At 44.1% G+C, this 25062-nt stretch overlaps 13 protein-coding genes across 13 annotated transcripts; 7 read left to right on the plus strand and 6 right to left on the minus strand. All coding sequences in view use genetic code 12, as the record gives it.

The window, feature by feature from the left end:
- Nucleotides 1-742: 742 nt before the first annotated feature.
- FOB63_001048 (uncharacterized protein) lies at nucleotides 743-1001 on the minus strand (the record flags this gene model as incomplete). Its single annotated transcript, XM_066102122.1, has 2 exons — nucleotides 743-924; nucleotides 974-1001. 2 exons carry the CDS (start codon nucleotides 999-1001, stop codon nucleotides 743-745), a joined length of 210 nt encoding a protein of 69 aa, XP_065958572.1.
- Nucleotides 1002-1704: 703 nt separating this feature from the next.
- On the plus strand, nucleotides 1705-4797 carry FOB63_001049 (uncharacterized protein; the record flags this gene model as incomplete). Its single annotated transcript, XM_002619904.2, has 1 exon — nucleotides 1705-4797. One exon carries the CDS (start codon nucleotides 1705-1707, stop codon nucleotides 4795-4797), a length of 3093 nt encoding a protein of 1030 aa, XP_002619950.2.
- Nucleotides 4798-5173: 376 nt separating this feature from the next.
- Nucleotides 5174-6340, plus strand: FOB63_001050 (threonylcarbamoyladenylate synthase; the record flags this gene model as incomplete). The annotated part of the gene is made up of 1 exon (XM_002619905.2): nucleotides 5174-6340. One exon carries the CDS (start codon nucleotides 5174-5176, stop codon nucleotides 6338-6340), a length of 1167 nt encoding a protein of 388 aa, XP_002619951.2.
- Nucleotides 6341-7148: 808 nt separating this feature from the next.
- FOB63_001051 (uncharacterized protein) lies at nucleotides 7149-7487 on the plus strand (the record flags this gene model as incomplete). The annotated part of the gene is made up of 1 exon (XM_002619906.2): nucleotides 7149-7487. One exon carries the CDS (start codon nucleotides 7149-7151, stop codon nucleotides 7485-7487), a length of 339 nt encoding a protein of 112 aa, XP_002619952.2.
- A 36-nt stretch (nucleotides 7488-7523) lies between these two features.
- On the plus strand, nucleotides 7524-10295 carry PMR1 (Ca(2+)/Mn(2+)-transporting P-type ATPase; the record flags this gene model as incomplete). The annotated part of the gene is made up of 1 exon (XM_002619907.2): nucleotides 7524-10295. One exon carries the CDS (start codon nucleotides 7524-7526, stop codon nucleotides 10293-10295), a length of 2772 nt encoding a protein of 923 aa, XP_002619953.2.
- A 132-nt stretch (nucleotides 10296-10427) lies between these two features.
- FOB63_001053 (ubiquinone biosynthesis protein) lies at nucleotides 10428-11231 on the minus strand (the record flags this gene model as incomplete). Its single annotated transcript, XM_002619908.2, has 1 exon — nucleotides 10428-11231. The coding sequence occupies one exon, from the start codon at nucleotides 11229-11231 to the stop codon at nucleotides 10428-10430; it is 804 nt and encodes a 267-aa protein (XP_002619954.2).
- Nucleotides 11232-11595: 364 nt separating this feature from the next.
- On the minus strand, nucleotides 11596-12894 carry FOB63_001054 (uncharacterized protein; the record flags this gene model as incomplete). Its single annotated transcript, XM_002619909.2, has 1 exon — nucleotides 11596-12894. The coding sequence occupies one exon, from the start codon at nucleotides 12892-12894 to the stop codon at nucleotides 11596-11598; it is 1299 nt and encodes a 432-aa protein (XP_002619955.2).
- A 396-nt stretch (nucleotides 12895-13290) lies between these two features.
- FGR41 (Fgr41p) lies at nucleotides 13291-14022 on the minus strand (the record flags this gene model as incomplete). Its single annotated transcript, XM_002619910.2, has 1 exon — nucleotides 13291-14022. One exon carries the CDS (start codon nucleotides 14020-14022, stop codon nucleotides 13291-13293), a length of 732 nt encoding a protein of 243 aa, XP_002619956.2.
- A 1249-nt stretch (nucleotides 14023-15271) lies between these two features.
- Nucleotides 15272-16666, plus strand: FOB63_001056 (uncharacterized protein; the record flags this gene model as incomplete). Its single annotated transcript, XM_002619911.2, has 1 exon — nucleotides 15272-16666. The coding sequence occupies one exon, from the start codon at nucleotides 15272-15274 to the stop codon at nucleotides 16664-16666; it is 1395 nt and encodes a 464-aa protein (XP_002619957.2).
- A 65-nt stretch (nucleotides 16667-16731) lies between these two features.
- FOB63_001057 (uncharacterized protein) lies at nucleotides 16732-17559 on the minus strand (the record flags this gene model as incomplete). The annotated part of the gene is made up of 1 exon (XM_002619913.2): nucleotides 16732-17559. One exon carries the CDS (start codon nucleotides 17557-17559, stop codon nucleotides 16732-16734), a length of 828 nt encoding a protein of 275 aa, XP_002619959.2.
- A 646-nt stretch (nucleotides 17560-18205) lies between these two features.
- FOB63_001058 (uncharacterized protein) lies at nucleotides 18206-19126 on the plus strand (the record flags this gene model as incomplete). The annotated part of the gene is made up of 1 exon (XM_002619914.2): nucleotides 18206-19126. One exon carries the CDS (start codon nucleotides 18206-18208, stop codon nucleotides 19124-19126), a length of 921 nt encoding a protein of 306 aa, XP_002619960.2.
- A 428-nt stretch (nucleotides 19127-19554) lies between these two features.
- On the plus strand, nucleotides 19555-21099 carry FOB63_001059 (uncharacterized protein; the record flags this gene model as incomplete). Its single annotated transcript, XM_002619915.2, has 1 exon — nucleotides 19555-21099. One exon carries the CDS (start codon nucleotides 19555-19557, stop codon nucleotides 21097-21099), a length of 1545 nt encoding a protein of 514 aa, XP_002619961.2.
- Nucleotides 21100-21191: 92 nt separating this feature from the next.
- TRY5 (Try5p) lies at nucleotides 21192-23621 on the minus strand (the record flags this gene model as incomplete). Its single annotated transcript, XM_002619916.2, has 1 exon — nucleotides 21192-23621. One exon carries the CDS (start codon nucleotides 23619-23621, stop codon nucleotides 21192-21194), a length of 2430 nt encoding a protein of 809 aa, XP_002619962.2.
- Nucleotides 23622-25062: the final 1441 nt, after the last annotated feature.

The raw sequence follows: 25062 nt of genomic DNA on the forward strand, positions 1-25062 counted from the left end.
CCTTAAATGAAAGTAGGATCGAGAACAAGATAGTTTGAATGATGGGATAGAAGAGAATTTTGTTCAGGGTAATTGGAACGACTTTAAGTAGAAATTATGATTAGCTTTTGTGTTCACCTAAAGAAAATGCAAGGCACTATTAGTTGCGAATCTTGAGCTCTAAAATTAGATAAGCTTACAATCCGAAAAGTATTTTATTTCATGCATTCTCAATATATTCTTGAAGATAAGTCTGACCCTCCACCGTATGTTTCTTGACCGGATGGATGAAGAAGAAAAATGTATCACGTTGAAATATGATTGGGATGGGCACTCTTCTTTATATTCTCAAATCAAAGTCGTAATAACCATTCGGACACTTATAAGCAGATTAAGTTCTCTCTTTTGATGTGAAGATTTTAGCTTGACAGGGGTTTATTAAATTTTTGGCGTCTTGCTCGTAGATATTTGTATTTGTTGCTAACTTCATCAATGGGATCATTAAATGATCTTTCCGATACCTCTAGCACATTTGCCTAATTATTCAAAGACGTAGTTTACCACTACAAACATAGTGTCAGTTCTACATCAAAAGTTCAAATGTAATTTTTACTTCGTTGTGAGTTCGTTGGGGCTCCTCTCCGTTAATCTTCATGGGTACCCGTACGAAAAGAGTTTATGTTACTCCTTTCTCCATCTTTATAATCCGTTGGTAAATAACATGCCGCAAACCATGACAGTTCTTTCGTGGCTGGTTTATTGACTATACAATATCTTCATCTTGGATACCGACAGAGATACCCTCTGGGCTCATGTTCTCTGGAGGCGATACGCTTCCAACGCCCTCCAAGGCGATGTAGACAAGGCCCACACAGAAGATGATCACGCCTGCAAAAGTGCGGAACCAGCTGGCACCGTTGATGCTGGCACCGATAAGTGTGTAGACTGGTGGGGATTAGTAGCTTCGTGAGAAATAGCAAGAAAAGATACATACAGACACCACGACCAATGAAGGAGAACATAAAGGACGCATAAGTATGGAATTCAGGGGGGATTTGGAATTCTGATGTTAGTAAAACGACGAAGGACGATATCTGCTGGAAACATACCAAGGAGACCGATAGCGGCACCAAACGCAATTATGTAGACACCAATGACAAACTGATATTAGTAAACAAGACATGAGGGTGTGAAAGATAGCTTCAACATACAGATTGGCTAGGATGTTAGTAAAACAATTGGAGAGTGGTTTGCTGTTTACGTACATTCCACTGAACAACTGGGAGAGACCTGACAAGACCTGGGGTTAGTAAGACTTCTTCTGTGATTACATTAGCTTCAACATACCGAGAGCGCCGCAACAGAAAGATTGGCTAACTTAAAGGCTCCGTTCATGTCCAGACCGCTTATCATGTCCATGGTTAAATATAGATTATAGTGCAAGATGGGCGCGGATTAACTAAAGACTGGGGCCGTACGTACATATGCAGGTTGACCTGTTGCTCAAGATCCATCTACAATTTTCATAAGTGCATGAAAAAGCTAAAATTTACATCACTTGAGTTGACAGCCCTTGGGTGACGTACCCACATGTTTTTTTGTGAGTCGTCTGTGAAGGCTCGATAGTTTTTTCCCCCACCCCCTTATTCTCCATACTCCCAGGGTTTCTCACGTGCTCAACGCGCTACTCTTCAAAGTACATTATACTCACTCCAATAAAGAATAATGGCGGATCCAAGCGTAGTTTTGCGTCTCGTTGTGGACCAAAACAGCCCTGACAATAATTTGCGTAAGTCCTCCGAGCTTGAGTTCAATCATCTCGCGGCGCAAAACCCATCTCAGCTCGCTTTTCACCTCATTCAATCTGCTTTGGCTGAAAACCTCAGCGTTGATGTGAGACAGTCGTGCTTGCTCCACTTGAAGCGATTAGTTCCGAAATTCTGGTCCATAGGCTTTGAGCTGTTTATAGGGCCTGCCATTGACCAGGAATTGAAACGAGTTATTCGCCAAAACTTGGTGCAGTTGGTGACTTCCACAACGATCTCCAAAATCAGGTCTGGTGCAGCGTATGTCATTGTCCAGATCGCTGCTTCGGACTATCCGGATGAATGGCCTGACTTGCTAGGTCAATTGTACTCTCACACCACGGACTTAAGCAATGAGCCAGCCGTTGTTGGTGGATTGGCTGTTCTTACAGACTTATTCGACGATTTGATCACAGAAGACCAATTCTGGGGTGGTGGCGTCGGAGCCCAGCTCATATCCAACGTGACCCATGTATTGGGCCAAGATGCATTATCACCAGACATCAAAACCTCAGCGCTCAAGTTGTATTTGACTGTGTTTAATACATTGCTGAGTGCTGAAGCTATGGAGGTGAAAGAACGCCGCTCATCGGTGACACAGCATATCGTGCAGTTTTCAGAGTTAACTCTTACACTTTTGCAAAAACTGATGACTGCGTCAACGTCTACTGAAGCAGTTGCTTTGAACGAACTTCACTATAGAGCCTATTTGTACAAAGTTCTCTCTCGCGTGTTAAGCTCGTTTTCGAAATTAGTGTCAGAGAACGCAAAGGTTGCATTTATCCAAACTTTGTGCCACGATCTCGTGTTTGGCTCGCGAGCTTTCCGTGCGGCTTCTTCCTCCCTGGATGTCTTCATTAAAATACCTGATGATCTCTCTGATCCTCAAAAATGCGTAACAAACTACCTCGCCAATCTTTTGCAGTGTCTCTCGTTATTGCAACACCGTATTCCTCTTTCGCAGACCCTTTCGAAAGAAGAATTCACCCAGTTTCTTCTGTGTTTAGTTGAATGTGCGACCCTCTCCGAAGATATGGTTGATGACTTCACTGCAGACGCAAACGCCTTCGTCACAGAGATTACAGGGTTGTCTGCGCAAGCATCTGTGCGAGATTCTATTTCTGAGTTTTTAATGGATGTCAACGACCAAGATGCAACACAGCTTTTTCATGTCATTAACGAAAGGTGGATCAATGTTGAACTTCCGTGGGCTTTGAAAGAGGCTCACTTGTTTTTGACTGAAGCTTTACTTCTGAATGAGGATGCGGAAAACTTAGGTACAAACCTTCCCTTATCGAAATATTTGGAGAGCTTGAATGCCTTGGTTTCCGTAGAACAAGGACCTTCAAACCATCCTCTTCTCATTTCGCGAGTTTTTCTTGTCCTTCCAAAGTTTTTTGAAAAGTTCTCCAACAAGTTATCTGTTAACACTTTTGGTGCAATCGAGTTTAAAAATACTTTTGCATATGCTGCTCATCCACAAAACTTTGACCTGTTTGATCTCATTCAAGCAAGCGCTTTGGTATCAGCAACGTTCTGGAAGAATTTGCCTGGAATAAAATTGCCTGACTTGGGAACTGACCTCCAGGCTAACATCTTTGAAGTTGCTTATGCAATGTTTTCTGACAGCGAAGAGGATACTCTTCCGGTTCTTTTAGAGGCTATCTCTGTTGCCATTGACATTGATCATCATTGGGCGTTCAAGGCAGTAGTTGCACAACAATTTAGTGTGATTGATTTAATTTTCCAAATCTCATTCAAAGACCCTGCGAATGTGCAATTGACAATTGATTCTACGGAATGTATCGAAGTTTTGCTTGCAAATGTGCTGAACGAAGAGTATATTCAAGTTTGCCAAAAACTGATTCCATTTATCCTTGACATAATTAATAATTCTTTGTCACAGCAACTGGTTGAGTACTCTCCACAGTTGTACCTAGCTCTTGAAATACTTGGATACATTGTTGGAGCATCACCAGGTGAGGATTCACGGGATAATTTCCCTTCTGAAGTGTTTACCTTCATTTTCCCTGTTTTGAAGAATTTGATCGTGAGAACGAATGATGACCAAATCTTACAGAACAGTGGTGAGGTATTCAACAACCTCTTGAAGCGTGCTTCTAAGCTTTTTGTAGAATATGTGGATGAGGAAACTAAGCAGTCGGGCATGGAATTACTTTTGGAAGTGGCTAATAAATTTTTGTCCCCAGAGTTATCAGATAGTGCAGCCATGAGCTGTGGGTTGATTGTTATTTCCTTGTTTGAGAATTTCCAGGAGTACCTTGATAACAACTTCTACTTTCAGCTACTTCAGGCGACGGTGCGTCGTTTAGTGATTGCAAAGGAGGTGGTTACTATCGAGAATTTGATCATGGTCTTCTGCAAATTAGTCCTTAACTATTCGCCTGAACACTTGATCAATGCTTTGGTAGAAGTTCGGGAGGGGGATAAAAATGGTTTGCAGCTTGTGTTGCCCATCTGGTTTAGTTCTTTCGAGGTCACTCGTGGTTTTGAAAAGATTAAGCAGAACATTCTTGCCTTGGGCAGAATTTTTTCATTCAACGATGATCGGGTTAAAAGCATTATTGTTGATGGTGATCTTATTCCGTACGAAGGTGATATGATCATCACGCGTTCAATGTCCAAGAAAATGCCAGAGAGATATACGCAGATCCCTGCACCACTTAAAATCTTGAAATTGTTGGCAGGCGAGTTGGAGTTCCAGTGTCAGCAACCAGATGCTAATGATTACTTGCCTGAACGAGTGGAGGATGAAGAAAATGACGGCGAATGGGAAGATTTGGATGACATTGGAGTTCCCAACTATGAAAAATTGAAGTCCTACATCGACTCCGATGAAGAAGAAGAAGATAACGCCGACTCTGGTATTAAGGAGATATTGGTACAATTTTTCAAGGAGTGCACAAGCAAAGATCTTGGTGGGTTTCAACAGTACTACGAGGCAATGAGTGATGACGAGAAGAAGGTGATTACTGAAAATTTAGTATTTTAGTAAAACATGAGATCCCACGTGAATATTAATTTTTTCTGCAATCTTCAGGATGGAAAGAGTAGATTAAGAAGCACGCTGCGTTGCAAACATAATGTTTAGGCTATAGCGTCGAAGTTCTCCTCTCGTTTACATCCCTAACTTCTTCTACTTTTTTACTCTTTCTTGCAATAACTATTCTGACCCTTCTATTCTGGTATTCGTTCAATTCTTTTTCTTTTTTTTTTTACCTTGGTTGTACACGAAAGCAGTGTGACATGGATCTTCCCATTGTTAAAAATTGAGTCGCACAAGATACGGAAATGCATATACGTGATGACTCTAATGAGTATGGAACGTAGTGCACACAGGGCCATCTCATCTTCTATCTCAACGGTGGATGCTTCGCTGTCGGACATCAAACATAATAAAGACCGTAATGTCGTTCCACACTCGAGTCCTAAAAGTTCGCAAGGAATCCATTACTTTTTCGGGCGATGTTCCCCAAATTTCCGATGCGGAAACGCTCGAAAACCTCCGTCTAGCTGCCTCTCATGTACGTCAATCAGGCTCGATAGTGGCGTTTCCTACAGAGACAGTCTATGGCCTTGGAGGCTCGGCCCTTGACGATGACTCTGTGCGTGCCATTTACACAGCGAAGAACCGGCCTGCCGACAATCCGTTGATCGTTCACGTGGCATCGGTTGATCAAATCCAGCGGCTCATTCTTCCAAGCCTGCGGCAAATCCCCGCTGTTTACGAAAAGCTCATCGCCAAATTCTGGCCAGGCCCATTGACTATTCTCTTACCCATTGAGGAAGGCAGTCCAGTGCTGCAGCTTGTCACTGCAGGGCAGAACACAGTGGGTGTCCGCATGCCCAGTGATGCAGTGGCCAGAGCACTTATAGCTCTCAGCGATACTCCTTTGGCTGCTCCTTCAGCCAATGCATCAACGCGGCCAAGTCCCACGCTTGCAGAGCACGTGCTATATGACCTCGATACCCGTATTCCTTACATCTTGGACGGCGGTCCTTGCACCGTTGGGGTCGAGTCTACAGTGGTGGATGGGCTTGTAAGCCCACCCATGTTACTTCGTCCTGGTGGCGTGTCACCGGAGCAAATCCGTGAATTTGGCGGTGATGGGTGGAGCGATGTGATTTTGGCTAAAAAGACCGCAGGCAAGTCGGAGCCAGTGCGTACTCCAGGCATGAAGTATCGTCATTATTCGCCAACAGCACGTGTGATTTTGTTTGTGGGCTGTGGCGACGGTCGTACAGCAGTTCGTAAATATGTTGATCAGCATCCGGGTCGGGTTGCCCTTTTACGTTCGAAACAATTTGTTCTGGCAAGCGAGATGGGGATCTCTGTGCTGTCAGACAAGGAAATGGGCACTAGCGCGGCAGAGGTGGCACGTAATCTATTCCGTTTGCTTCGAGAGGTTGATGAATCGGGTGTTGACATGATTTTGGTGGAGGCTGTGGACGAAGTGGGAGACGGGCTCGCAGTGATGAACCGTCTTTCGAAAGCTGCCTCCGAGACTGTGGTTGGAAAAGGTGATTGCAACTAGTATTTTGTGGTGTGTGGTTATTGGACGGTCAATCCTCTTCAAATGGAGGTTCATTCATTCAGTGTCAGCATAAAATAGTAAAGGGGGAGTTCATATCTATTCAACTGGAGCGTTTTAATAATCGTATCCGTCTCTGAGAGCATTATGAGACTGCCTCTGAACGCTCCCTTTGCGTTATGACTCTATTGTATTTTTTATAGACGTGGACATGTACGATTAATAAACGAAGCTGGAATCAGTTGTCAAAAATTGCAGACAATTAGAGAAAAAACGACCAGCATTGACTTTGCAATACCATGCTTCATCTCAACAAAAAGGCTAATCCATAATAGCTTCTATCGAGTGATTGTAGCGTTTTCATACTTTGAGAAGCATACCCAATGTAATATAAGATACTTAATTGTCGAGTAGCCCAGTGAAGGAGTTCCACAGAATTAGATCATAGGAATATTAAGCTCTCAGCACCCAACTACCAAAAAAAATCTTGCGGTATCACGATCCACTAACCAATCAGTGCTACGAACGCCAATGCGATACAAGGATATTTTAAGTTTTTTCGCTACATATGTTTTACGTTTGATTGGCAATAAGCGTCCAGTAAACGAAATTAAACATGCGCCGAAAAAGTTATTCGTCCACTTGCTTCGCATAATCGCAGAACTTAGAAATTTTCTTATTCAGCACAATGCGCCGTGCTGTATTCTGTAAATGCTTTGGCCCAGTTCGAATATGAGTTCCATATCTAACTTTCGCAGTTGCTTCGTTCCCACATGCCTTCTGGCTATTTTTGCAGGCTTTACTAGGAGGAATGATTCCAGCTGTCAACAGTGTCAATGCAGGAAATAGAACACGCGAGCACCAAGCGCGGTGCTCCAGACCCTATTTGACGGAGCAAGACTCCGACATAAAAAATGTAACAGGACGTACCTCGAACTTTAGTACCAAATATATTGGCGGTAAATATTTATCTCACTTGCTGCTCCTCTTTGGTCTCTTTTTTTTCTTTCAAAACCAATTCCTTTCCCTTTTTTCCTCCATTGTCTCGTGTCTCGATTCTCGTCTGTGCCTCAGATCGCAGCTCGGCACAATATCCAATATCCACTCCCGACGGAAATGCGCACGGGTGTTTTTTCATCTTCTACTCTAACCTTCGGCCTCTGTAACTTAGTGGCCCCAGTGCACAATGAGCGACAATCCGTTTCTTGTGGGCGATAAACCGCCCTCGCGCTCATCGACGCCGTCCATTAAATTTTCACAGAAAACTGTTGAGGACACAATTTCAGAACTCCGTACAGACATAACCAGCGGACTATCTAGCAACCAGGACGTCTTGAACCGTCGCCTGATCCACGGCGTTAACGAGTTAAGCTCAGATGAGGAAGAGTCTTTGGTAATGAAGTTTGTTTCGTCATTCTATTCCGACCCTTTGATTCTCTTATTGATTGGATCTGCAGTGGTGAGCTTCTGGATGGGCAACGTCGACGACGCCGTCTCCATCACCTTGGCCATCACCATTGTCGTCACTGTCGGCTTTGTGCAAGAGTACCGTTCCGAGCAGAGTCTTCAGGCTTTGAACAAATTGGTGCCTGCGGTGGCCAAGTTGACTAGAAACGGAAACACCAATAGTGTACTAGCGTCCGCATTGGTTCCGGGCGACTTAGTTCATTTCTCACAAGGTGACCGTATACCAGCCGACATTCGTTTAACCGAAGCCGTTCATCTCACCATTGACGAGTCCAACTTGACTGGAGAAAACCGTCCAGTAAAGAAACAGGTGGATCCGATTGACGCGAAAAATGGCCTTTCTAACGATGTTCCTGTCACAGACCGTTCGTCCATAGCGTTTATGGGCACATTGGTTCGTGACGGACATGGGTCCGGAATAGTAGTTGCAACAGGTGCTCAAACTGAGTTTGGCGCTGTTTTCGAAATGATGGCCCAGATCGAGAAGCCAAAAACACCATTGCAACAAGCCATGGATAAATTGGGCAAGGACCTTTCCCTGTTCAGTTTTGGTGTTATCGGTATAATTTGCTTGTTGGGCATCCTCCAAGGTCGTAAGTGGTTAGATATGTTCCAAATTTCTGTATCTTTGGCTGTTGCTGCTATTCCAGAAGGTTTGCCAATTATCGTCACTGTCACTTTAGCTCTTGGTGTCTTGAGAATGGCAAAACACAAGGCTATTGTGCGCAGATTGCCTAGTGTCGAAACTTTGGGTAGTGTCAATGTTATTTGCTCTGATAAGACAGGAACTTTGACCCAAAACCACATGACAGTCACAAAGATTTGGGCACTTGATTACAAGCACTCCTCGTCACAGAATCAGTTTTTGGTTGTGGAGAAGATGAACGATACTGTTTTGCAGCATTCACTCACTCAAAATGTCAGGAAACTTTTGGAGGTAGCAAACCTCTGTAACAACGCTCGTTTCTCTTCTGAAAATGGAAAGTATGTGGGTAATCCTTCCGATATTGCTCTCGTTGAATGTTTGCCGCACTTTGATCTAGAAGACATTAGAGGTACTAAGCCTAGGGTTTCCGAGTTACCTTTCTCGTCCAGCAAGAAGTTCATGGCCGTTTGTGTACATAGCGGAGACTTGTCTAAATGTGAGACCCATGTCAAAGGTGCAACAGAGGCCGTTTTGCGGTTATCTACGAAGTATTTGGATCAGAATGGACAAGTGAAGCCTATCACTGACGAGATTAAAGAACTCATTCATCAAAACTCAATTGCTTTGGCTCAAGAGGGTTTGAGAGTATTAGGTTTTGCCCGTAACAACCAAGAATATTCTGCTGACAATGATGCTGCACTTCCGTCAGATTTAATCTTCTGCGGTATGGTCGGTATGAAAGATCCGCCAAGACCAAATGTTGGCCAGTCTATTTCTATGTTAATGAAAGGTGGTGTTCACGTTATCATGATTACTGGCGATTCTCCGACAACTGCGGCGAACATTGCAAAACAAATCGGAATTCCAGTTACCAGTAACGACTCCGTAATGACGGGAGAACAGTTGGACAGATTGAACGAAGAAAATTTAAGCCATGCCATCCATAATGTTTCCGTTTTTGCCAGAACAACGCCAGAACACAAGGTGTCTATTGTTAAAGCCTTGCAAAGAAGAGGTGATATTGTTGCCATGACTGGTGATGGTGTCAATGACGCACCAGCTTTGAAGTTAGCAGATATTGGTATCGCCATGGGCAAAAACGGTACTGATGTTGCCAAGGAAGCTGCAGATATGGTTCTCACGGATGATGATTTCTCTACTATCTTGAACGCTATTGAGGAAGGAAAAGGAATCTTTTATAATATCCAAAACTTTGTCACATTTCAATTGTCAACCTCCATTGCCGCTTTGTCTTTAATTGCTTTGTCGACGTTTTTCGGCCTCCCCAACCCATTGAATGCCATGCAAATCTTGTGGATTAACATATTAATGGACGGTCCACCAGCACAATCTTTAGGAGTTGAACCTGTGGATCATGAGGTTATGAATAAACCCCCTAGAAAGAGAACCGACAAAATTTTAAACAAGCAAGTTATCAAACGAGTTTTACAAAGCGCATTCATGATTATTCTTGGAACCTTGTACATTTTTGTGAAGGAGATGCAAGATAATGTGATCACCGCTAGAGATACAACAATGACTTTCACATGCTTTGTCATGTTCGATATGTTTAATGCGTTGTCATGTCGTCATTACTCCAAGTCAATTTTTGAGCTAGGACTCACAAACAAAATGTTTAACTTCTCTGTTGCAGGCTCACTTCTTGGGCAATTATGTGCTATTTATGTTCCATTCTTCCAGTCCATTTTCCAGACAGAAGCATTGTCCTTGGGTGATTTATTCACATTGTTGGTCATCACCAGTACGGTTTTTATTGGCGACGAAATCCGTAAATACATATTAAGAAAAAACCAACTAGTGGCTGGTTTTAGCTATGCTGTCTAGCATCGATGATGGGGGCTAGCGACTACTATAGATAAGCTTACATAAGAGAATGTTTGATTCATACATTATTAAGACGGCAGTTTTTGATGAGTCATAAAAAGAAACCATATATGGAAGGCGTCGTAATTCAAGCTAGAACTTGGCTATCTCCTCAAGCAGCACTACGCCAGAGAAAGTTGGGTCTTCAATCTTTTCGAAAATCTTGAGGGCAACTTTTTCTGTCGAAACTGGGGGTCTCACCAAAGCATCTAATCCTGGAATGCCATGTCCCAATACATTGCTCTTCACCTTGTACCCTAAATCCAAAAACTTGGAGAACAATTTTCTGTTGTTGCTTATTGGTTCGTTTTCGTCATACATAATCCCTGGTCTCATTAAAATGGAACGTAAGCCTTCTTTGCACGAGAGTTCAAATTCGGCCTCCCTTTTGGAAGTGATATAGCCATCTGGGACAATGGGAGGCTTATTGTCTGCTGAAATGTATACAAACGTAGGTTTTGCTTCAGAGCCCAGCTCCTCCAAATATGCATCAGCAAGAAGCACAGCCAGGTCTTGTTGAATTGCTTCATATGTTTGTTTGGAATCACGTTCCATGGGGTTCGGGCCCTGCATCATGTTTCCCAATTTCTGAATGTCATTCAAGAAATTGAAATTCGAGTTGATAGTTTGTTTATACGATTGATTTTCAAACAAGATTCCCACTGAATGTACAACCGCCGTCTTTCCGGCCAAGTGTTTCTTATAAGTGTCCGGTTCAAATAAGTCAGCTCGTGTCCACTGAACTTTTGAGATCCAAGCATTATCCAGATACGAGACAGGCGAAGGCGGTTTACCGGATCGAGACAAAGAAGTAACCGACCAGCCAAGTCTAACACCGACTTCACAAATTTTTCTTCCTAGGAAGCCATTGCCTCCAACAATTGCAATCGAGTTCATAAGAGAAGTAGCGTTGAGATACCGTGTTATTTCTTGTGCAGGTTAAAGTGCCCACACAATGAAAAACGATGATTTGTTACGAAAAGAGAGGAGTAAGAAAAATTAGCTACAATGTTTTCCGTTATTTGCTACCGATTGTAGTGTTACCTTTAATTCTTTGTGGCTGTTTGCATTTTTGTATTTTTGACAGTGCAAGGGGAATATTTCCACTTGGGAGCAATCTATACAAAAAATTGCAAAATCGCGGAAACTCTTCTGTTGTCTACATTGATGCTAAATTGCAATTATAAATTATCCAATTTTTGTTACCGTATTTCGTCAATGCATTAAATATAAACGTAACGAATTAAAAATGAAAATGCAATCATTGGCCGAACTTCTTTCTGAACATCACAAACTCCTCATCTTCAACTTCCTCCAAAGATGGATGCTTATGTAATTTTTTCATGCTGGCATCAGAATCTTCAGTGGAAGACTTGGAAGAAGGAGTGGAGGCATTTGATGCAGAGGCAGCCTCTTCTTCAGCATCGGAGTTAATGGACTCGGTTTCAGAAAGCTCGGCCTCGCTGTGATCATTAACTTCCTTCTTATTGGACACCAGGTTTGAATCTTCCTTTGTGGCCTCTTTCTGCTTACTGATTTCAGGTTTTGAACCATCCAGTTGTTGGAACCCTTCAGGTTTGTTGTTCTCTACCTTTTCAGGCTCAACTTCCAGTTTTGGTTCTGGAGGCACAACAAAATTACCAAATGGGAAGACATTTCCACCGAAAAGCTGCTTAATGATTTCCTGTTGCTGGGCGAAGTTTTTCCTATATTCTTCCTCCCGTTTCTTTCTCTCTTCTTGTTGTCTCCTTCTTTCTTCTTCCTGTTTCCTCTGTCTGACCAAGGCTTCCCGTCTAGCTCTTTCTTCAGCTACCTTTCTAGCATGCTCTTGCTTCTTTCTGGCTTCTTCAGCCTTTCTAGCAGCTTCCTGTCTGGCAAGTTCAGCTTTCTTTGCTTCTTCTTCAGCTATTCTAGCAAGCTCGGCTGCTCTTCTTTCCCTTTCGGCTTTTCTGGAAGCGGCAAGCTCCGCATCTTCTTGTCTTCTGATCTCTCTTTCGAGCTTTCTACGCTCACTCTCGCTCTCTTCCGCTCTTTCTTCGGCTTCAGACTGGCGAGATCCAAGAGAGTAGTCTTGCTTCATTGGAAGAGAGCCACAAGACACACATCTCATTGGCTGAGGAACACCGAGTAAACTTGCGAGGAAGCTGTTAGGGTAGTCATCAGAACAATAATGAACCTTCTTGGGAACATTCAAGACCAAGACGTTTTGTGCTTCATGGTACTCCCAATCAATGGCATTGACATCAATGTCCTGCAAGTTGAACTGGAACACCTTTCTGAATTCATCTTCTTCAGATTCAATGACAAGATTGACCAAGTTGCTCTTGTTGTGGTGATAAGGATAGGCATTTCTCAAAACTTTAACCTCATAGGAGTTGAAGTTTCCACTCTTTTTGAAAATTTGGATCTGGTATGCATCCTCAGTTTCGACCTTTTTCACAATCTTAGGTCTGGTTTCCTGAGCCTGCAATTGCATTTGATAGTTCTGAAACTGTTGCAAGCTTTGCAAAGTATCGAACAAACTAGTGAAATTGTATGGCGAACTGTTAATGGCAAACATGACTGATATTGGTATTTTGATTATTGAATGGCAAAAGAATATGAAAGGTTTCTGATCGCCTTTTTATAAATGATCATTTGTCACGGAACTTGGAAGCTTCGAGAATTTGCACCCAAACCAGTGCGTCTGGAAGTTTCTCGAAATGCGAAGAAGGAAATAGAATGCATGTACAGCCAAAAATCTCCGCATCATCCAGCGCGCAAAGGCGCAAATTGTGGGCAAAGAATGACTTGACACACGATCCGCGAGTGTCTACTGATTTTTGTACCGGAACCAGCAAATGGAGCCACGTTCAGATTACGAACTCTATGCATATTAAAGTTGTTTCATTACTATAGAGGGACTGCATAATTGTTAGCGATCTGGCAGCTCAGAACTATGATACACAAGCTAAACTTAAACGGTGATGGTAGAGTAGACCGTGGACGTGGAAGTCACGGTTTCGGTGTAATCGGTCAAGTAGTAATCATAGTCCACGTAGCAAACACCAGAAGTGATTTTGGTCAGCACATCTTCGAGGAACCAGCTACCAGAGAGAACTGAAGAGGCAGTGGCGGGAGCATCGGTAGGAAGAGTGGACACTTCGTCATAAATGGAAGAAGTGACCGAAGGGACAGAAGGGGAAGAGGTTGGCTCCAACAGGCTGGTAGCAGCAGCAGAAGATGTTGGAACAGAGGAACTAGTAGCAGCAGGCGAAGGTGCCGCAGCGGATGTTGTTGGCTCAAGAGTAGATGTGATGACAACTTGGGCTGAAGACTGAGCGGCTGGTGGATTTTGAGATTGTTGCGATTCTTGAGGCTCTTGTTGTGCTTGTGATTCGACAATCGCTGCTTGAGACGTTGCGGGCTTGGGGCTGAGGGTAACTGCCGACTCAAACACGCTGGTATAAGTGTACTGCTTTCCCATGACGGTAGCCGTGTACGTCGAAGTATAATGGGTGGTAGTGACTGTGACGGTCGAGGTCAGGTAGCCGGTGGATGTCTGTACCGGAGCATTGACGACATCAGTATTAGTGACCGTATTGTCGACAGTCTGAGTGACCTTGATAACACGAACACCACGTTTCGCTGGTGCTGCAGAAACAAGACAAAGGAAAGAAAGAAGGGGAATAAGGAAAGAAAGCTGCATAATGAGTGACTGGAGGTGAGTAGGAATGAATGACTAGGGTGGGGGGAAATGGGCGAGTTCAGATGAACAAGAAAGGTTTCAGAAGCAGGATTGTCGTTTGAGTGGTTTCTTTTGTATCGAAAATGGGGTTTCAGATTTTTTGGCTAATTACAGGGTTATATAGAGCGTGAGCTACGTGAGCGAACATGCTGGCTGCGAAATGAATTTGGAGTTGCAGAATGCACCTATCTGCCGCCAAGATGAAAGTCATTCGAGAAGATACGGAAGTCAAGGTAGGAATGACCCAATGCGTAGAGGAACCAGCAGGAAAGTAGCTGCAAGCAATTTTGCAGATGCCTTGGGCAAATTTGGCGCAGCTTGTCAGTTGGTGCTCAATGCACGATGTTGTAGATGTTGCGCGCGCATGCAGAAACCGCTGGGGCGCGCTTCCCAAAAGGGAAGGAATTTTTCCTAAAGTGCCTGGGCCAGCACCAGGCGTCAGATGGTAGATTCTTGAGACAGAAAATACGTCAACTTACGTCTCATGGTGGGAGGTACGTCCTGGGTCACGAACCAGGTTAGTGCTTATCATGAGCATTAGACCATATGGTGAATCTCAAACAATGCGACTAATCAATGTGAGGTGTGCCAACATAATCCAAAGATACTATGTCGGCACCGAAATTCACACAGAAGAGGAACACAGCGAGAACCTCGCGTTCTACACAAATGCACCAGCAAGCCGCCGAAGCCGGAGCTGGTCGAGTTAATGCGATACACACGCTTAATTGAAGTCAGTCTATGTATGCAGTCGAATGTTCAATGAACCTTTCTCTTACTTAGAAAAAAAATCTCTCTACCCAGCCAGGAAAACTCACTCAACATGTCGATCTAGAGTACATATATGGCATCTCTTATCACGGAAAATGATATTTGCTGGTGGCAAGAAGCTGGCCTGTTACTCAGGGTTGAGGCGAGAAGTCCAACTGTCTCACATTTATTTCCACTTGCAATATTCGTAGTACACTCCTATAGTTCTGATATCTGTCAATCGATTCAAGCGCCATGTCGGCAAAAGCCACAACTATCTGATACTATTAAATCAGGCTGAAAACATCCAGGTTATCTTGGCCTATGTAAAGTAGTGTTCGAGTGTGCAGTATTGTAGCTCAACTAGGCTCTATTATCACGTGATCGCATTTCCGGTGTGTGTTTTTCGCATCGCGGAACCCCCGTCTTTACCCCCGTTTTTCCCTCTTCACTTCCGGTCATGAGCTACTTCAACCCGGCCCCAGGCTCTAACCCGCTCACATTTCCCTCCTACAACCAACAAAACGTGCCTCAACGTGGCCTTTCAGGTCTTGTACCGAATCAGCTCCAGCAGTACCAAAGGCAGCGACTTCCTCCGCACTTGCAGAATACAAACCCCGGGTCCAACAACTCTGGTGTCAACACCAACAATCCAGCCAATAACAATAATAACAACAACAGCAGCAACAATAACAACAATATTAATAGCGGCAACAATGTCAACGCTGGTAATAGCACCACGAACAACAGCGCTGTCAACAGCAACAACGGCAGCAATAACAACAATAATAATGCCAATATGATGAATAATGCCAATAATATCAATAACAGCGCAGGAAACAACAACGGCGGCAACAACAATGGCAGTAATGCTGGAAATGGGCCAGGGAATAATCCCGGCAACAACACATCGGGAAGCAGTGTCCAGGCAGGCCAGGCGCTGCAGTCGACCCAAGACGACAAAGGTGATAACACGCACAAGCGCGAGCGAAAAAACCGACCGGGCCAAAAGTTTGGTGCGAAAAAAAAGCTGTGGGTGTGGACGTGGTTTGTTCAGGACCTGAGAGACCCAAACGTAGCAGTATGCGACTACTGCGGTAAAATCATCACTCGGATGCCCTCGGACAAGGGCTCCCCAAAAAAATTGAGTGAGCACTTGAAAACGCACAAGCTCACCAAAGAGCTGCTCAATACTGCGCGCGCGCTACCAATGGATAATACCATGGCCTACGGCGGCGGACTCCAGATGCCGTATTCGGGATATCCGGCACCCATGGGAATGGAGGAGAGTGACGACGAACCAAAGAAGAAATACCGCCGGCTTGCGGGCAATATGAACAACATGGCGAACTTGGGAGCGGGGCATGCCAATGCCAATGGTGCAAATGGGGCCGGCATGGGCGGCAGCAATGCGGGTCTCGCGGCAGGAAACGGCAATCTTGGTGGAGGTGGCGGCAACATTGGCGCAGGTGGCGCGAGCGGCCCGGGTCTTGGCCCAAATATTGTCAATCTCGGTGCAGGCGGCGCACCAAGCATCGCACAGAATGCTGATTACGGGCGCCGTTTTATACTGCCACATTTCGACAATGCCCCGTATCTGGCATCCAAGTTTCACCGGCACTTGCTCAAGTTTTTAGCAGACAATAAGTTGTCCATTCGGTTGCTCAAGCTGCACTCATTCCAGCAGCTAATCTACGACTTGCGTCCAGACTCCATCACGGACTTATTGGAGCTCACTGGGTTGTACCTGTCTTTCGTGGAGGTCTCGCGTGCTGACAACAGCCATGAAGCTGATGCCTCATTGGCCGAGGCTAGTGTGGTGAGCACATTAGCCCAGGAACTCATAAAAAAATAACGTGTAGTATCTATAATCATGCTCATGAAATGTCCATACAAAATGCTGACCCGCCGTGGCCGCTTTTACTGATTGCTCACAGAGCGCACCCAAATGTCGTTTTCATCGTGCTCGCGCCATAAGCGGCTGATGGTGATGCCTAAACTGTACTTCTTCTTGCCAATCTCATCCTGCTTCATGCGCAACTTCTCAATAGCACGTGTGATCTTGCTGCGCGTAGCGTAGTCAATCTCCACATTATATGGCGGGAGCAAGTTGGTCAAAAAGGCAATTTCCTTGTTGATCTTTTCTATGCGGGCCTCATACTGGTCATACTTCTGCTGGCTATATTGTAGTTGGGATAACTTGTCGCTGGCCTTGCGTTGTTGCGCGAGTGCTCGGTTTTCTGGGATATTTCCATACAAGTACTCACGGCCCTCTCGCGTCTTTTGTTTTTCTGGAATGCTGATGGTATCGCGAGAAACTTTTCTCACAGTAAACTTGACTGGCTTTTTCTCACCAGCCTTAGGTAGCACGGGCAGCAAAGTAGAGCTTTCAGCGCTCGACGTCTGCAGCGACCCAGAATGGACGCGTTTCTCCTTTGGTTGTGAGTATTGTGATTGTTCCGTACGCATTGAATGTTCAGTGCTGTCTTGTGTAGCTTTCTTTGCTTGTCCATTTTCGGCTGCGTCTGCCACATCCAAACGATGCATAGACAAACTTTTGATGAGGTTTTCTGTTGAATCCATACTCAGGGCAGAACCCACAGAGGCTGTAGGCGACTGTACGGATTCCTCCTGCGACACCTCAACCATTACCACTTGTGTTGTGTTATTGTCGGATGTTATTGTTTGCGTGGTAGAGTCATTGCCACTTGCAGATGTAAGTGGTTCAGTCAGAGTTTCGGTGGTCATAAAAAAATGTCAGTGATAAAGATCTGGAGTATCGGGAAATAACAGAAATGAAGGCGATTAAGAAACCACAGATAAACAAAAAGCTCCTTGTGTTGTGTCGTGCGGGAACCGTCTCGGCGCGGGCGTTGTTTTTAGCCGAATCAGTACATCAGCAGCGGCCCGGGCTTCTTTCCTCTTGTTTTTTCGCATGATTACTCTCACATAAAGACACAAGATTAAACTTTTACAATCCTGGCTTCTTATTGATCATTCAATGGGAACTATGGCGATGATGAGAAACTCACACCATTGCCCTCGGACAGTTTTGACAGCGAGATTCATGCGCCGTAAATATACTAGTGCCAGACCCCACTATAATTTGACAGGTATTTTTTTTTTTGGTTTTACACATTTTGGGTGTGCACCCCAAATGTCCTTCAAACCAAGCATCCGCACTAACGGATAGTAAAGCAAAGAGCCTTTCCTATTGGTTTTAAAAGTTTGTTCTTCTTCTATTGGTGTAAGAGTCACTCATTATATTCGTTGTTTTAAGTGCTTTTATTTTTGCATACTGAAATTGTAAAAGAAATGATTAGTCTCACTTACTTGTCCACCGTTGAGAGCCATTATGCTTTTTCCGCATTAATGCACTCCGCATAAAACCCAAATGTCATTTCTTCCTCTTGTTGCATCTTTGGATTCTTTCCCCTCCACCAAAGATCCCTTCTTTTGGGAGCTTAAATCTCACGAAGGCGCACTTTTGGGCTATTTGGTGCCTAGTGTTGCGCGCAAACTCGGTCTGTGGTCACAACATTTCATCATTGATGAATCTTGTCAGACAGTAGCGTTCGCATCACACTTGACTGATTTCACCCAGAGGAATGAAATCTTTGCTCAATTTGCGGATGCCCTTCGTCAAGAAGACACAGAGGTTGCTCGAGCTTGGCGCAACGAACTTTATGCTGTCTACAATCCGCTGACTGTGCCATATGTCCTTATGGAGAGAGCGGTGGCTGTTCTCATGGGCGTGGTAACCTATGGAGTCCATATTAATGGATATGTTCCTGCCAATAAGACAAAAGATGGTGTGCTCAAAATGTGGATTCCCCGCCGCCTGGCTACAAAACAGACATACCCTGGAATGCTCGACAACACCGTCGCCGGAGGATTGGCCTATCCTCTCGGCATCTGGGAGAACGCTGTGAAAGAATGTTATGAAGAAGCTGGCTTGGATAAAGAGTTTGTTGAGCTGCACATACAATCTGCTGGCGTGGTGTCGTATTACTGCCAGCCCTATGGACCGAAGGGCCATCCACAACCAGAAGTGGAATACATTTACGACTTGTGCTTCGAACTGGAAGATGACCATATCCCCCATACTGTTGACGGAGAGGCTGAAGATTTCAGGCTCATGTCTCTCGCAGAGATCCAAGAACGCATTTTACGTGGTGAGTTCAAGAAGAATTGTGCCGTGGTTATCGTAGATTTTATGATCCGCCACGGTCTAGTGACGCCCCAGAATGAACCTAACTTCTTGCAGGTGGTTGCACGGTGTCATCGGCAATTTCCTTTTGCAACGAGAAACTAAGAAAAGCAAAACATTCAAAGGAGTCAGACAGCCTAAGGAGAAAAAAAATTAGCATGACGATAGAACAAGAGTGACGGCATGTAACTGGCTGGATAGATAGAGCCAATGACGTAGGAAATGAATTATAGCCACTCTTGCACGATACAACATCATGTCTAACATCATTCGTGATTATAGACAGAGTGAATAGGCCGAGCCATCTAAATCCAGCAAGATATATGAACAGTAAGGACTACCTTTGGCGCAGAATGTAAACATTCAGATACTTTAGTACATTGAAGGTAAGCTTCAAACCTCACACAACTGATATGCACAATGTACTCCACTTTTTTTTATCTTTCGCGCTATCAGTTGCATCAAAGTCACATTCATACTACTTTCAGGCCAGCAGCGGTTAGAGACTATTACATTTTCCTATTCATAAGCCCATGCTGTGGCATTACCTCCCTATTTGCATTCGATTCGTGCCTAAACAGCGAACAGAACATTCTCAGGCAGTTTCTGGAATTTATGTGGTGAAGAAAATTGATGGTACTATAGTAGATTCATTTTGCTTGACGGTCTGTCATATATCCACTGACCAGCTAGAGTCTGATCACAAAATATATGTATCAGCACCCCAATTGAATCGGGAATCGATTTTTTGGCGAAACGCTACTACTACCGCCTCGGTATCTGTTTTTCGTCCACCCTCTGACCCACTCTATAATTATATTCGAAACGCATTGAACCTGGGATTCAACATCTTTCCTCTCGATAGCTCCTCTCCATCAGCCCTTCAGAATATTAATGTTCTTCAACTCCGATGTTCTAGTTTCTACACTGAAAGCTCCGCTTCTTTATTTTCGCCACTACGATTTGGAGCAGTGGAAAGTCCTGCTGCTGCTGTTGTTCGTTCGACTCCATTCAGCTTTACAAGTCCCACCATGTTTGCTGACTTTTCGTCGTCAGGACATATAAATTGCGTTTTGAAGGACAGCACAACCTGCTACGGGTATCTTAGTGATATCAAGTACTTGGAAAACATGTGTGGGGCCATAGCTAACTCAAATACAGGGAAATCACTCGGTCTAGTATTAGGGAATCTACGCAAATTGAACGGTGATGGTGATCTTCTCGTGATTTGTCTGTGGCTGTGGCTTTGGGAACAATTGATGTACACCAAAAAGTCGGAAAGTGCCGTGGTCCAAAAGCAAGCTGTAAATCAGCTGAGAATCCTCAATAACTCTCCAGTGCTACCTATTGTTTTATCTCTGCAAGATTTGGGCACGAGTTGGGGCTCATGCGTTCTTTTCAACGAAAGAACTCTTGTGACGAACCAGCATGTGGTCGCATCATTTTCGCTGTCCAAAAAGATACTGGCCTCAATTATTCTCAACGCAGAGAAGTCAATTGCCCTTGGCCCAGACGACCAGATCATCTTTCCCGCCGAGGGACTTGATTTGGCTTTTATTCTTCTTTCCCCAAGTCACCAAATGGAGCTAGCCTATATCTTGCCAGCCAATCTCGGATTAAGTGACCACTTGAAGCAAGGAAATGTTGTTAGAACAGCGGGTTACGGTCTTTTGCTAAACGAGAATGTCTTGACTCCTCTTATATCTGAGGGCCACATATCTTCAAAAGTTAGTTTGTGCCCATTTCTCCAAAGCGAGCCAATCCCATGCATGATAATTGCTTCGGCTCGATGCTGGAACGGATCTTCAGGTGGTGGGCTCTTCAATTCGAAGAAAGAACTTGTGGGAATCATTTGCAGTAATGCCCAAGTCTACGTTCCCTCAATACACGGAAACCAGCTGCCAAAGACAGAGAAGGTTCCCCTGTTCGCATTATGCATACCAATAGAGCTTGTTATTGAGTGTTACCAACGAAAAGTTCTCGGGCGTGACCACTCAGTTTTACTGAAGGAAGTAGAACAGATATGGAAACTTGATGTACCTCACAAGGACATTTTCGAGAGGAATGCAAAATTGTGAGTTTTTCTTCTTTTAAAATACAATGGACGGCTTAATTGTTCATAATATTACGACGAAATTGTTATTGATAATATTTACCTTAGTTTAATGCATCATTTCGAAACAGGAAATGTACTTCCAACCATCTCTTTTATAGTCGTTCTTAAAGGGGGTAAAATCAGATGGGCCAATGGAGTAATGTTGTTTGGAGAGGTACTCAAGCCGGTGGCTGGTGTAAATACCGACAACATTTGAAGTGGAGGCAAAGACTGAGTGGGTGATAATGAATCTGGGAGATAGGGTGTTTTGTGAGCATTTGTTTGAGGCAACAGCGACGACTTTTTCATTAACACATAATTATGGTTGCTTGTTGTCGACGGAAATGACAGATGTGAGCTCTGAGTGCTAGAACTTGTTCTCAAGCTCGCGTCACTCTTGTAAGGCGAAAAACCCATGTCAATGGAGCCTATTGATTTTGAACGTTTGCTTCGGAGCAAGATTGACTCGTTTGTGATGTATACATCCTCAATAAGCAACCTGTCGTTATTCAATGCAAGGACAAATAAATCACTCAAGAATCGGTTCAAGTTTGTTCGTAATGTATTTAAACTCTCTGCCCTGTCCACAATGTTAGACCACGTCTCGCAGATTTTCGTCAACTTGTTGAAAACCAGCAAGAAATACTCGGGCGAGAACTGTGTAATTCGTGAATCTCCATCACCCATCATGTAGAGGAGACCTCGGAGAATTACATTCTCCTGAAGTGTCTTTGTCATATTTCCATTTCTGTTCGAGACAAGATTAATCAATACTTTCACAACAGTAACTTGCCACTCTAGAATCAAATAGCTCAAATTTGTTAACTCCAATATATCCAAGTTTTCCATTATTGGAGACGTCATATGGTTCAATCTGAGAAAAGAGTAATTGAATATCAACGGATAACTAACAATTCCAACATTCTTATAGCCTTCTTGTATAGATAGCTCATCAGAAGTACCCGAAAAGAAAGCAAGCAAGTCATTTCCAAATTTTTGAAAGGGACTATTTAAATTCTCTTTCACAAACAGACGAAAATTGAAGTTTGTATTGTAGTCTCTCAATGTGAGAGAGAGTAATTCCCAATGGTGTGGTTTGGACACATTAAAAACATAATCGTCCAAAAGGCTTTTGAATTCGTGTGGTGCGTTAAAGATAAGCTTCTCTTTAAAGCTACCAAAAACATGAGGAGCAACGCTGGCCAGCAGCATAGACTTCTCGGTTGATTTATTAACCATCATTATGGCATTGTGCAAAGCTGCACGCAGATCGTAGACCCACAAACTCTTGTTGATGACATAATTGTTTAGCTCATTAGACAAAGTGCAGATGACAACGTCACAAATAAATGGGTCTGAAAGAGGATATGTGGCCAGTGAGAAACTCTTCATCAACGAAAGCAACGAATTATTCGAGGCTGCATCAATAGGTTGTGATAAATACCAAGAGTAGAACTTAGGAGGCATATCGCTAGTCTTATGTTTCGAGACCAAAGTGTAGATTCTCCAGAATAATTGGATATTCAGAAGGACAACACGGGATGCCACAGCTTCGGAGTACGATGACAAATTCTGCAAAATTGCAAGAGCACTATCTTCCAAGTAAGCAACCATCAGACAATTGTTGAAGAAACGGATATACGTATAAGTCAACAAATACAAATTTCGAAGAATTTCACTGTGGGCGTCCACATTATTATTCTGTATCATAAGCCGATCTACCAAAATATTCCAGGCTTTATTCATGAATAATGTGGCCACTTCTTCCCGGCTGAAATCTTCCAAGTGGATGGTCAATGCGCCGGCAGCTAGAATGGTATAAGCAATGCCAGCCTTGTAATCGCAAAACTCCGATGCCCCAGGAGTTCGAGAGTGTAAATAGTCAACGAATTCTTGTGCTTCGAACCCAGATGATGTGTCTCTGGCGAGAACCCAGTACCCTGCCAAGAACATATCATCTACTGGATAATGTAAATCACTGCTGTCATATAGCAGCTCTAATTTCTTGGACGCAGAGTAGAGATTGCGAGCATTAGAGCTGTGTTCCGACCTGTCTAAGGAGTTGTAGTAGCGGTCTGAATCCTCTGGGGCCCGGCAAGCCGGAGCAAGTTGGAGAAGCATTTGTGCTGACGCAACCTCACCCGAAACTGGTCCTTCGGTTGCATCTGACCTCGGGCTATTGTTCGGAATCATTGTTTTCAGGCCGGAAATGACCGGATCCAGATTGGACTTTACAACCTTTTCATCCACGGATATTACGTCACTATTGTGCTTTGCAGCCGCTTCAGGAGATTCCTTGATGGTAGATCTCAGGACTAGTCGGATATTGTGCACGGTCCGGCAATGCCGCTGAAGTAAATCACGCCGAACAAAAGCCGACGGGCAGTAGAGGCAATGAAAGGGTTTCTCATTGGTGTGTGATCTTTCATGGCGCTGCTTGTGTTCCGAGCGAGTAAACGCACGGGCACAATAACCGCAAACATACTTTTTCTGAGGAGGAGCCATTTTCAGTGTAGACCTAAGGATCCGGAACCAAAACTGACCGATAGTGGGGTAGGACAATGGGGACTTCAATAGTTGATCTGAAGTGCGGCTTATCTAGTTGGCAGCTAAAAGTAATGGAATCAAACAGTACTAAAATAGTTGTGAGAATATTACAACCAGTAAGAACCGAGAAGTAATAGGAGTGAAGGTAATCGTAGGGCAGCGGAACTAATAGAACTAGTAATGCTAATAATAGTCGGTAATTGTAGTGCTAATAGTAGAGCTGATAGTTCTATAAAAGAGACGACAGTACCCTCGCGAGAAACGGAAGGAAAAAAAAAAGAGAAGATGCAAAAGTACGACGAAAAGATTGGTATAAAAAACTGACAAGAACTTTCCCCGCCATCTGTAGTGGAAAGAAATATACTCCGCATTTTTGCACCACCCCCGGATTTGAGGGGGCCCCACATCCCCCGGAGAACTTGTCAACAGGACTCCGTTCGCCCGTCTGCAGGACATTCTATTACCGTTACCTATACGTTTTCGGCAGAAGCCCTACATCGCAAACCAAGGGGTCCACGGAAAGACAGCAAGTGGGATCGTATAGTTAAAGCTCAATACATGTCGTTTTCTGTCTCTTCTTATGAGTTATCATATCCGGTAGTCATAAGTGGGACAAGGTCTATTTGCAGGAATATCAGTCAAGATGATTCATGCAGCGGCAGCGGGGTGGCTATTTCGCCAATAGCGCACCTTCGTATTATGTGCATAGGTGGCTTTCGGCCGGAGTAGGGCCTTCACGTGCATCATCACGTGCGAAGCCATTTCCGGGGGGCACTTCGGACAATAGATGTCCCGTTCATTAAATTGCTGATGAACACAATACTGGCATTGCTCCGTTATCCAGTACCAAAACTAACATTCCCTTGGCAGGCCGAGATTCAGTGGCTCCAACCGCCAACATCGAAAAGTGCTCGCAATAGAAGAAAAAGAAACAATCAAGAATCATAATAGCACTATGTGCACGATTATCTTCGGTTGCTCCCTATGTCCTTTGTTCTTTGACTACTTTGTGCACTCCGGCATTGACGATTCACAAGCACAAGCACATTAAGCAATGTCTGAAGACGTGAAAGCCGAAAGGTGGGAATGACTAGCGCACATCATCAGCTCTTTAGACCGCCAGATTTTTCATTCTTCTTTCCTCTTCTTTGCCCTGGATTCTAGGGACTTCAGGAGTTGGCCCACTAAGTCTCGTATATTTCTGCGTGTGAACCTCTAAGCTCAGTCACTAGCCACACATTTATGGAAAATGCCTTACATCCGCACTACGATGCCCCGCACTTTTCTTGTCACAAGTTCCGACTTTCCGACGAAAAAAGGGTCTGGAGATAAATTCACAGGATTGCATTAAGGAGTAACTTGCTGGCGGGGTCATATGACTTGACCGATTTATCCTACA

Source organism: Clavispora lusitaniae (assembly GCF_014636115.1).
Source record: "Clavispora lusitaniae strain FDAARGOS_655 chromosome Unknown tig00000003_pilon, whole genome shotgun sequence".
NCBI classification, from domain to species: domain Eukaryota; kingdom Fungi; phylum Ascomycota; class Pichiomycetes; order Serinales; family Metschnikowiaceae; genus Clavispora; species Clavispora lusitaniae.